This window comes from Oncorhynchus tshawytscha, linkage group LG20, assembly GCF_018296145.1.
Source record: "Oncorhynchus tshawytscha isolate Ot180627B linkage group LG20, Otsh_v2.0, whole genome shotgun sequence".
NCBI lineage: Eukaryota > Metazoa > Chordata > Actinopteri > Salmoniformes > Salmonidae > Oncorhynchus > Oncorhynchus tshawytscha.
Window position 1 is genome coordinate 6,699,760 of NC_056448.1, and position 12,793 is coordinate 6,712,552.

The 12,793-nt window shown below is 43.3% G+C and overlaps 1 protein-coding gene across 6 annotated transcripts in view; it reads right to left on the minus strand.

Annotated features, from left to right (window-relative positions):
* LOC112219617 (mitogen-activated protein kinase 10) overlaps nt 1-12,793 on the minus strand; it is a 98,414-nt gene that overhangs the window by 10,814 nt on the left and 74,807 nt on the right. For all 6 annotated transcript variants that reach the window (XM_024381020.1, XM_024381019.2, XM_024381021.2 and 3 more), the window contains exon 10: nt 5,708-5,832. In XM_024381020.1, coding sequence (XP_024236788.1) covers nt 5,708-5,832 — 125 coding nt within the window. The remainder of the gene's footprint in view (nt 1-5,707; nt 5,833-12,793) is intronic.

Genomic DNA, 12,793 nt, shown 5'->3' on the forward strand with positions numbered 1-12,793 from the left:
TAGAGTGGCTAGACGGAAGCCACTCCTCAGTAAAAGGCACATGACAGCCCGGCTGAGGTTTGCCAAAAGGCATCTAAAGGACTCTCAGACCATGAGAAACAAGATTTTCTGGTCTGGTGAAACCCAAGCATCACTTCTGGAGGAAACCTGGCACCATCCCTACAGTGAATCATGGTGGTGACAGCATCATGCTGTGCTGTGGGGATGGTTTGCAGCGACATGGACTGGGAGACTAGTCAGGATCGAGGGAAAGATGAACGGAGCAATGTGCAGAGAGATCTTTGATGAACATCTGATCCAGACTGCTCAGGACCACAGACTAGGGCAAAGGTTCACCTTCCAACAGGACAACGACCCTAAGCACACAGCTAAGAAAACACAGGAGTGGCTTCAGGACAAGTCTCTGAATGTCCGAGAATGGACCAGGCAGAGCCCGGACTTGAAACCTATCGAACATCTCTGATGAGACCAGAAAATAGCTGTGCAGCGACACTCCCCAATCCAACCTGACAGAGCTTGAGAGGATCTGCAGAGAAGAATGGGAGAAACTTCCCAAATACAGGTGTGCCAAGGTTGTAGCGTCATTCCCAAGAAGACTCGAGGCTGTAATCGCTGCCAAAGGTGCTTCAACAAAGTACTGAGTAAAGGGTCTGAATATTTATGTAAATGTGATATATATATTATTTTTGGACAGGCGGGCAGTTGCCGGCAGCAATCGGTTGAAGAGCATGCATTTAGTTTTACTTGTATTTAAGAGCAATTGGAGGCCACGGAAGGAGAGTTGTATGGCATTGAAGCTCGCCTGGAGGGTTGTTAACAGTGTCCAAAGAAGAGCCAGAAGTATACAGAATGGTGTCGTCTGCTTAGAGGTGGATCAGAGATTCACCAGCAGCAAGAACGACATCATTGATGTATACAGAGAAGAGAGTCGGTCCAAGAATTGAACCCTGTGGCACCCCCATAGAGATTGCCAGAGGCCCGGACAACAGACACTCCGATTTGACACACTGAACTCTATCAGAGAAGTAGTTGGTGAACCAGGCGAGGCAATCATTTGAGAAACCAAGGCTGTCGAGTCTGCCGATGAGGATGTGGTGATTGACAGAGTCGAAATATCAATTTTTATTTTCAATACATTTGCAAAAAAATCTCCACCTGTTTTTGCTTTGTCATTATGGGGTGTTGTGTGTAGATTGATGAGGGGGAAAATTGATTTAATACAGTTTAGAATAAGGCTGTAATGTAACAAAATGTGGAAAAAGTCAAGGAGTCTGAATACTTTTTGAATGCACTGTACTACATTTCATTATTGGGAACATATATACATGTGCTTATCATGCACCATGCCAGTCCTATGTACTGTATGTTTCACTGTATTTACAGTTCAGGGAAAGCCATTCCTACTGTATTGCATTATGCATAGGCAAATAGGCCTACTTTGTGTGTGATGCATCTAAATAATTAATCAAGCAAGAGACAGCCTGCATATGGATGTTTTCCCAATCTCACTATCATCTCATAATGACAAAGGTCTTTAAGAGGGAATGACTATACTTAATACATAAGCACATAACCAGTGGACCTCAATAAATGCCTGCTATTATGCCTATTACGTTCCAGTAAGATCTGTCCTTATCACACAACTACCATCAATCACAACCCTTGGAGGAGAATGTAGTGTATTCTCCAAAAGTATCGATACAGTGTGTATGTGTCCTATTTGAGGAATAATGCACATTCCAGCAGGCAAAACAATCAGTTTAGCCTGCTGGGATGTATCTACAGTACATGATGGTCAGTAACATGCGAACATGTTTCTATGATTACACAATACCAGATAAGCCTAAGTGGGTCGGAGATGGCCATTAAAGGTCAAACCATGAAGACAAGCAGGGGTGACCAAAAAATAAATATTATGAGACGAAAAAAAAAAGAAAAGAAGAAAAAAAAGGCACTCTCTCTGGACAGTTCCCATAGAAACCATTATGAGAGGGGAACTTAACATACAAAGAAAGCTGTCCATTTACCTACATTATATACACTGCTCAAAAAAATAAAGGGAACACTAAATAACACATCCTAGATATAAATGAATGAAATATTCTTATTAAATACTTTTTCTTTACATAGTTGAATGTGCTGACAACAAAATCACACAAAAATGATCAATGGAAATCAAATTTATCAACCCATGGAGGTCTAGATTTGGAGTCACACTCAAAATTAAAGTGGAAAACATTTTGAAAAGTCAAAATGAGGCTCAGTAGTGTGTGTGGCCTCCACGTGCCTGTATGACCTCCCTACAACGCCTGGGCATGCTCCTGATGAGGTGGCGGATGGTCTCCTGAGGGATCTCCTCCCAGACCTGGACTAAAGCATCCGCCAACTCCTGGACAGTCTGTGGTGCAACGTGGCGTTGGTGGATGGAGCGAGACATGATGTGCTCAATTGGATTCAGGTCTGGGAAACGGGCGGGCCAGTCCATAGCATCAATGCCTTCCTCTTGCAGGAACTGCTGACACACTCCAGCCACATGAGGTCTAGCATTGTCTTGTATTAGGAGGAACCCAGGGCCAACCGCACCAGCATATGGTCTCACAAGGGGTCTGAGGATCTCATCTCGGTACCTAATGGCAGTCAGGCTACCTCTGGCGAGCACATGGAGGGCTGTGCGACCCCCCCAAAGAAATGCCACCCCCCACCATGACTGACCCACTGCCAAACCGGTCATGCTGGAGGATGTTGCAGGCAGCAGAACGTTCTCCACGGTGTCTCCAGACTCTGTCACGTCTGTCACATGTGCTCAGTGTGAACCTGCTTTCATCTGTGAAGAGCACAGGGCGCCAGTGGCGAATTTGCCAATCTTGGTGTTCTCTGACAAATGCCAAACATCCTGCACGGTGTTGGGCAGTAAGCACAACCCCCCCACCTGTGGACGTCGGGCCCTCATACCACCCTCATGGAGTCTGTTTCTGACTGTTTGAGCAGACACATGCACATTTGTGGCCTGCTGGAGGTCATTTTGGAGGGCTCTGGCAGTTCTCCTCCGGCTACTCCTTGCACAAAGGCGGAGGTAGCGGTCCTGTGCTGGGTTGTTGCCCTCCTACGGCCTCCTCCACATCTCCTGATGTACTGGCCTGTCTCCTGGTAGCGCCTCCATGCTCTGGACACTACGCTGACAGACACAGCAAACCTTCTTGCCACAGCTCGCATTGATGTGCCATCCTGGATGAGCTGCACTACCTGAGCCACTTTTGTGGGTTGTAGACTCCGTCTCATGCTACCACTAGAGTGAAAAGCACCACAAGCATTCAAAAGTGACCAAAACATCAGCCAGGAAGCATAGGAACTGAGAAGTGGTCTGTGGTCACCACCTGCAGAACCACTCCTTTATTGGGGGTGTCTTGCTAATTGCCTATAATTTCCACCTGTTGTCTATTCCATTTGCACAACAACATTTGAAATTATTTTAAATCAGTGTTGCTTCCTAAGTGGACAGTTTGATTTCACAGAAGTGTGATTGACTTGGAGTTACATTGTGTTGTTTAAGTGTTCCCTTTATTTTTTTGAGCAGTGTATATCTTCACACCTCTAATACAAACATGGCAAATGGAAACAGGCTTAACTAAATAGGCACTGAGCTATAGGATTGAGCAAGGGCTACTGATCTTGGGCTTCCGAGTGGCGCAGCGGTCTAAGGCACTGCATGTCAGTGCTAGAGGTATCACTACAGACCTTGGTTTGATTCCAGGCTGTATCACACCCGGCCGTGATTGGGAGTCCCATAGGGCGGCGCACAATTGGCCCAGCATTGTCCGGGTTAGGGTTTGGCCCGGGGTAGGCCATCATTGTAAATAAGAATTTGTTCTTAACTGACTTGCCTCGTTAAATGAAGGTTAAATAAAAAATATATAATAATCTATAAGGCTGCCACTCTCATCCTGGCTACCCAGCTAGCACATTTGGTGCCTTGGGAATGTGGGAATGTATGTTTTTGGATTCACATTGGTTATGGGAACAAAGCCATACCTTTCCTGACAGGTAAAACAGATTTTTTTTTAAATGTTCTGAAAACAGAAGTGAACATTTTGACTTCCTGGGAACATTTATTTTTAGGTTGCAGGGATGTTCTGAGAATGATTTACTCTGGTTAATTGATTATTTTCCTGTAAAATTTTGTTAATTGAATAACTTCCTTAGAACCTTTATTTAATATTTCAAGAAGTTTTGATAATGCTAAGAACGGAATATTTTTAAATAACAGTTAGTAATGAAATACCAAGAAAATACATTTGTTTTTGTCAAGTTCCTTAAATGTGCTGAGAATTTTCCAATGCCAAACAACTATCCTGCACCATTCCCAAAAAGTTGTGGGAAGGTTGTATGCAAAATACAACCATGACTTCACAAAGCTCTAAGAAACATATGGTTCTCAGAACATTACAGTACCAGTCAAAAGTTTGGACACACCTGCTCACACATATGGAATCATGTAGTAACCAAAAAAGTGTTAAACAATCTAAATATATTTAATATTTGAGATTCACACTCTTGGCATTCTCTCAGCCAGCTTCATGAGTTAGTCACCCGGAATGCATTTAAATTAACAGGTGTGCCTAGTGTTATGGGATTATTAAATTCCTCTAACACCTAGTTAAGTTAATTTGTGGAATGTCTTTCCTTATTAATGCTTTTGAGACAATCAGTTGTGTTGTGACAAGAAGATGGCCCTATTTGGTAAAAGACCAAGTCCATATTATGGCAAGAACAGCTCAAATAAGCAAAGAGAAATGACAGCCCATCATTACTTTAAGACATGAAGGTCAGTCAATCAGGAAAATTTCAAGAACCTTGAAAGTTTCTTCAAGTGCAGTCGCAAAAACCATCAAGCGCTATGATGAAACTGGCTCTCATGAGGACCACCACAGGAAAGGAAGACCCAGAGTTACCTCTGCTGCAGAGGATAAGTTCATTAGAGTTAACTGCACCTCAGATGTGAACAGATGATTTCTGCTGCATGTGTGGTTACCACCGTGAAGCATGGAGGAGGAGGTGTGATGGTGTGATTTCCTGGTGACGCTGTCTGTGATTTATTTAGAATTCAAAGCACACTTAACTAGCATGGCTACCACAGCATTCGGCAGTGATATGCCATCCCATCTGGCTTGCGCTTAGTTGGACTATCATTTAATTTTTAACAGCCCAATGACCCAAAACACACTGTGTAAGGGCTATTTGACCAAGAAGAGTGATGGAGTGCTGCATCAGATGACCTGGCCTCCACGATCACCCGACCTCAACCCAATTGAGATAGTTTGGGATGAGTTGGACAGCAGAGTGAAGGAAAAGCAGCCAACAAGTGCTCAGCATACGTGGGAACTCCTTCAAAACTGCTGGAAAAGCATTACTTATTAAACTGGTTGAGAGAATGCCAAGAAAGAGTGTGCAAACCTGTGATCAAGGCAAAGGGTGGCTACTTTGAAGAATCTAAAATCTAAAATATATTTAGATTTGTTTAACACTTTTGTGGTTACTACATGATGTGTGGTATTTCATAGTTTTGTAGAAAATAGTAAAAATAATGAAAAGACCCTGGAATGAGTAGGTGTGTCCAAACTTTTGACTGGTACTGTATGTGCTAGCTGGGTACAGACTCATCCACATAGAATGACGTCATTCTAATTCCTTCATTGCTTTTCCTACTCACCGCCTCCACCTCGGCTGGGTCGTACCAAACGTTGATGTAGGGGTGCTGTAAGGCTTCGTCCACTTGTATCCGCTTGGCTGGATCAATAATCAACATCTTAGACAACAGATCTCTGGCCTGGCTAGCTGTGGAGACAGAAATAGAAGCAGATTCAGGTTCCATACAGGGTTCGGAGTCAAGGGAAAGGACATGAGAGAGGAAGAAAATCAATCAGCAATAACACACTGTATCAAACAGTCTGCATCTGAAATGGCACCCTATACTATGTAGTGCACTAAATTCGAATAGGGCTCTGATCAAAAGAGGTATGCGATATAGGGAATAGGGTGCCATTTCAGACACAGCCAAGGTGTGAGACAATAGTTTACAGTGCCTTTAAGATTCTCCCTCTGTTTCCATAGCACCACAGTCAAGGCTTAAAGGGGAATGGAAACACTTTAGGAAGTAAATCTAAGCAGAGATGTATTCAATCCACTAATACTAAATGTGCATTTAACATAAAAAACATCTCTATATTCAGTATTTTGATCGTCAACAAGGTTTATTTGTGCTATGGTTAGCGCCCTTTTTTAATTGCCCTAGTAACGACTGACGCCAGTGCGTCACTGGCAGAAATCAGCAAATTGTCTGTGGTATTGTGTCTTCGCGCGGAGAGTGAATCGAAGAGAGTAAGGTTAGGTGCAGACAACGAAGATGGCAACAACAAGTAGTAATTCAAACATGAACTGTATAGCGCCAGGCTGTATGAATTGGCAACAAAAAAAATCCCTTGGTAAATTACCATCCTGCCCAAGGACCCACAACTTTTGAAAAAGTGGCTCCATGTCCTGAAGAGGAAGGACGTGCCAGCTTGAGCTAGAAGGATCTGCAGACAGCACTTTGCGGAGGCAGACTTCGCGATGAAGGGCACTTTCGATGCAGCAACCGGGAGTTTCCGAATGGAAAGGAGCCTACGTTGAAGCCCTCTGCTTGCGCCTCCATTTGACATTTTGAGGGTTATGGTATAGTGGTTACCGACCGACCATCATCAACATCGCTGACTTTGGAGTCAAGCAAAAGCGACTGAATGGAGGAGTCAATGCAACGGAGCCTGAGGTAACGTTAATGTTAACCGGTCATGACTGTTGTTGACTAGGCTAGCGTTAGACACTGGACAACTTTGTTGCAACTCTAGTTGAAGGTAACTAGCTAATTGCGTCTGAAGTGTTTTGTGTAACACCCCCCAGCAAATAACGTTAGCAAGCAACTCAACTTTCAACTTTTTAGCAACTCAACTCAAGTTTCTCCTTGTACCCGTTATTAGGTAGTTACTGTAGCTAATGTAGCTTCCACCTCAGATTGTCTAGTACTGTAATACATTTTGTTGACAGATTTGTTTTTGTAATGTTTTGTTAGCTCCTCCTCATTTAGCTAGACTGAAAATAAATGTCCCTGTATTTGCTGTGTGTGTGTGTGTGGTGACAAAGCATACGAGACAGGAAGCTTGTTAATGCCAACTGATATATTTGGGTTGAGTTGTCTTAGGATGACATCTTCTTCCCTGAAAATGTTTTCATTCTGGAGGAGACTGTGCAGGTTAGTACAGCATGCCAAACTGACCCCTAGGTGCCAGAGTGTTCCTGTGCTTCGGTGGAGAAGAGGTCCACCATCACTAAAGAGCTTGGAGCCCAGAAGGATTGCGCTCACGACCATCAGTATACAACCGAGTCCTGCCCCTATCGGCCACAGATGGAGTTGACGGAGAGTGAGATCAGTGAAGACCAGAACTCAGAGCGAATTCAAAAATACACATCGGAGTGGAATTGTTTTTCCACATCAACGGATGTGCTACCTTGTCCCAGTTCTGCTGTTTCGGTTCTCTCTCTCAACCTGTGAATACTCAGCTATGAAAAGCCAATTGACATTTATGATTTTGATGTAAAAAGGGATTTTGTAAAATACATTTGAGTGATTGATTGTTTGCTGTGCTGGATGCTGTCTGAGTAATGGCACATTTTTATAGTATATGTAACATATTTTGTAATGTATCTATTTAATCTGCATCTTAACTTCTTAAATGGCAATCAGCAGTAGAAACAATTACACAGTGTCTCGCTGCTCCTCTTTTGGTAAAAAAGATGGGGCTGGAGAAATGAAACCACTTTCAACTTCATAGACAGAGCTATAGATGCAAGGACTATGATCTGTACCCAGTTCGCTTTGGATACAGGCGTCTGCTAAATGGCATATATTATAGTCTACTTTGATTCTGCCAAGTAGCTGCCCAGTGTAGTTACCATTCCTTTATTTTTTACCCCCAATTTCGTAGTATCCAATTATTAGTAGTTACTATCTTGTCTCATCGCTACAACTCCAGTACGGGCTCGGGAGAGATGAAGGTCGAAAGTTATGCATCCTCTGAAACACAACCCAACCAAGCCGCACTGCTTCTTTAACACAGCGAGCATCCAACCCGGAAGCCAGCCGCACCAATGTGTTGGAGGAAACACCTGGCGCCCTTGGTTAGCGTGCACTGCGCCCGGCCCGCCACAGGAGTCGCTGGTGCACGATGAGACTTTCGACCTTCGTCTCTCCCGAACCCTCCCTAGTACAGCGCTAGCTGTGCCACCAGAGACTTTGGGTTCACGCCCAGGCTCTGTCGCAGACCACCACGACTGGGTGGTCCGTGGGGCGACGCACAATGGCCAACCTCCCAATGGCCAATTGTGCATCGCCCCACGGACCTCCCAGTCGCGGCTGGCTGCGACAGAGCCTGGGCGCGAACCCAGGGTCTCTGGTGGCACAACTAGCACTGCTATGCAGTGCCCTAGACCACTGCACCACCTGGGTGGTGGGGCTCGTATAAACACGGATGACGGTGCTGGCTGGGGTGATTGATCTCACAACCTATGCATTTTTCTCTTCAATACTCTCCAATCACAACGTCTAAAAGTGTGGCTACAGAGGCCTTGATGGTGTCCAGAAAAATAGTACTGACCACCCCATCAAACACATCCTCAGGCTGTGTACATGTAGGGTGTGTCGGGGGTCTTGCCAGGGGGGAGTAGAATGGTGTGCTGCGAGGCATAGAGTCCTTAGGGTCTGGCACCCATGACGTATCGGAGTCGTGGTATGTTGTATGAATATCCATGGTATATGCTGAAATGAAGAACCAGAGGATTTATGGGCACTCCTTTTATTGTTGAACCAGTCCTTTGGTATCAGGGCGTGGTTAACGCAGCCACATACTTAGTTTTCTTCGGGGGCTGACCCTTCTGAGGATGTCCCTTCTTGGGATTCCTTTGAATCTAAATCCTCAGGATTCGTATATATTATGCACTCCCTTAGCCCAACAATGCTCTGCCGCTGTTGGCTCTGTACAAAGAGCGTCCATCAACTAACATTTTCAATTCTATTAGTTCCCAACTTTTAAAAGGAATAAGCACGCACAACCTAAAATCCCCAGTCAGGCCACCATCACAAATATTTTGGTTGCGGACTTCCTCGTTGCTGATATAGATCTCCACGCACCCACATGGAAGTCCAATCTTTCTTTGTATTTTCACCCTGTGACTCTCTCTGAGGAGTCAGGGGCACTTTCCCAACGGGTCTGGTACCCCGTGAACACGCTAAAGCCTTTTGTGATAACTCTCAGTTTGGGACACACCACCTTGCGAAAAACCTGCCAGTCTTCAAGTCTGGTCTGTATTTTCTTCTCCTTCGGAGAAGGAGAGTTTCACTCTACAGGCATGGTAATCAAACTGATAACCCCATTGCTGTCCATTAGACATCATCACTTGATCTTTCAGTGACATTGCAGGCGGTATTTGGGATCTATACACATTTAGAAACCGCTTTTTTGGCGCATCGTATATTGTTGCTTTATACGCGGACCTTTCTCTATGTTTCAACCGTGGTCCTGCTTCCGTTGTTACGGTCATCACTGCTTTGCCGCTGATCACAAAATCCATGTTTAATTTCTTTAGTGGTTTATCATGGTCGCTTGTGTTGTTCTGGGTCTTATTTATAATGCGTCTTCCCACAACACAATACTCCCAGGACATTCCTGCTTCATAGACAACAGCCCTAAGGGCAATAAAATAGGGGGTGTGGGGCCATCCTCTTTGAAATGATTAAACCCCCCCCCCAGTTCAACGAGGTCCCTACACATCAATCATCATGACAACTTCAAAGGAATAGATGCAATATATGCATAAATTAACACACACTCTGACATGTGACAACAGGAACAGGATGCACTTATATGGGCATAACCAAGTGATAACTTCCCGCCAGGATGCCCTGACCGGATGTCCTGAGCATATTTGTGCATGCACACGTTATCCTGACATAGGGTGCCATCTACTGTATACTGCGTGCCGTCTTCTGTATTCTCTCTCACCTCATCCAATTATCCCTTGTGCCCATAGGGTGAACTGGCAATAAACTGCTAGCCTGTATGCTCTGCAAACAAAATCATTAGAAATGTTAGCCTGTCCATTGCCATCCAGACAGACTTACAGGAACCTCTGACTGGATGTAATACAGCCACCTTCCGCTGGGATTTTGTAGAGAAATGGTGGCGATACAGCACAACACACACACTCCTACTCTAGCCATTATCTGGCAGCATCCCCACTCACACCTGTTTGTGTTTGGTTACGCAGACCCTCTAGCTGAGGTGTTTCAGGCGGCATATCTGTGTTGTTACTACTACGAGAATTAAGTATTTGTTCTGGGGCACGATTGGCTCAAACATGAACGGCTTCAGTAGGTTTATTGGTTCCCTAACTAACATGATTTAATTCTCTGTAATAAACTAATTCCCAGACTTGGAGCTACTTGGTAAATTCAGCCATTTTTGGGAGTTCCAGCTTCCACTGACCGCTATGTACACAATGCTCTTTTCACACTTTCATGCTGACCTGAACCGTAATGTGCTGGCTCAGATATGTTATTTTAATTTTGTCTATGGGGGATGCGTAACCAGGCCAGCTCGGCTAAGTAGTGTAAAAATTGTTTACCATAATTTTTGTAACACAGTAGCTCTAAAACAGTGTCTAACACACTCCCTCTCAAATACAATCGCTCTAACTCTTACGCTTCCTTACATCTCTACTGTGTCTCTGGCTGTGACAGTGTCCATTACAGCCTCTATGACTCAGTGGATGATTCCTCTTATCGCCCCTTTCCTGTGCCATGTATCTGCAGAGATCAGGCAGGCAGCAGGCAGCAGCAGGAATATAGAGTGATTCCTGTGAATTTCCTTCCCAAACATACAACATTAGCAGCAGCACAAGGCAACAACAACACACCAGAGCAGCAGATTTAATTATACTGTATTTAGGGAATCTGTCTTCCTTTGATATATCCTTCTAGGATATTCTCTGGTAGCCTAATGTAGGAATACTTATTGGGAATATTATTTGTAAATGTAGAGGGAAATGTAGTGCATTACGTCTTCGTTTAAAACATCTTCCTCTGAATTTATTTTATTTTTTAATATACATATATATTTTTTTACATTTGTAAAACTAAACTATTTGTATTATTTAAAATGTTTATTTTTTATTCCAAATATTTTAAAAATGTATTTTTTTGCAAAGAGAAGTATTTTTTATATTATATTTTTTTCTTCTTCATTTTTTGATATTTCTGTCCTTAATTTTTTTCAATCATTGGCATGTATTACCATTGACATGACCACCAGACTACCCTCCACGCCTACCCAAGAACACCCCATCCTCTTCATCCCAAAACCTCAATGTGGTGGACACACAAAAACAAACAAGCAATTACTTTAACTACAAAAGCGCATAAAATAAAAACACCACAAAAAATATATATATAATACAAAAATAATAATGTTATATATAATTATAATATTATATATAACATAATATTATATATAATATAACTGTCGATCAGGAGCACATTTCCTTTGTCTATGAAATCAGGCCCATCTCTCATGACGTGTTATTTGGTCCCACTTATCAGTAAAATCTTGTGACCTCCCAGTTTCTTTGAAATTAATCATCCTAGTGTTTGACAGTTATTTTGAAGTTTAAAAAAGGAAAGCTTTCGCCAGCAGAATTAAGAGATGGTATATCATGTTGCTTCTATCCCTTAAGTCACCCAATATAACTGTTGGTGGCGATATAACAAAATTGTTTAGAACAGGGAGTAACCACTGTTTTACTTTTACCCAAAAGTTAGCAACTATGGGCCTCCCGAGTGGCACAGCGGTCTTAGGCACTGTATCGCAGTGTTGTGGTGTCACTACAGCCTGGAGTTTGATCCGGACGTGACCGGGAGACCCATAGGGGGGCGCACAATTGGCCCAGTGTCGTCCGGGATTAGGGGAGGGTTTGGCCGGGGGGCTTTCCTTGGCTCATCGCGCTCTAGCGTCTCCTTGTGCAAGCTGACCTCAATCGTCAGTTGAACAGTGTTTCCTCATTGGTGCAGCTGGCTTCCAGGTTAAGCGAGCGGGTGTTAAGGAGCAGCGCAGCCTGGCGGGTCATGTTTCGGAGGACGCATGGCTCGAGTTGTAAATGGATCACAATTGGATATCACAAAATTGGGTAGAAAAGGGGGTTAAAATTACAAACAAAACAAATGTTAATGTAAAAAAAAAGGAATAATAAAGTTATGGGGCAATACCAGATTTGTATCAAATCCTCCACACCACTAAAATGGCACAAATAGGATTCTTTTATGCATCATCATCTTGTTAGTAGCCAGATATTTTAACAATATTTTCCACATGATGATGGAGTGTAAATGTTGTTTTATAAATAAAACCAAAAACCTGTTGTCTTCAAGGGATGGGAGTATCAAACTGCTCTTCCTACAAAGAGTGAAATTTGTGTGTCAAGGCAACCAAAATGAAAATGGTATGGCTTCATTGATTTTAACTATAGTTTCCCATCTGTGAGATTTAATATGAGGTCTACAAACAAACAGTTTCTCTTTTCTTTCCCTTAACTTTTTCCCCCATTCTGTTGAAATTGCTGCCAGTAACTGATTGTTATTATAATTTGTACATACACTCAGTTGACAGTTTATTAGATAAACCACCCCGTTCACAAAAATGGATCGCTCCTACAG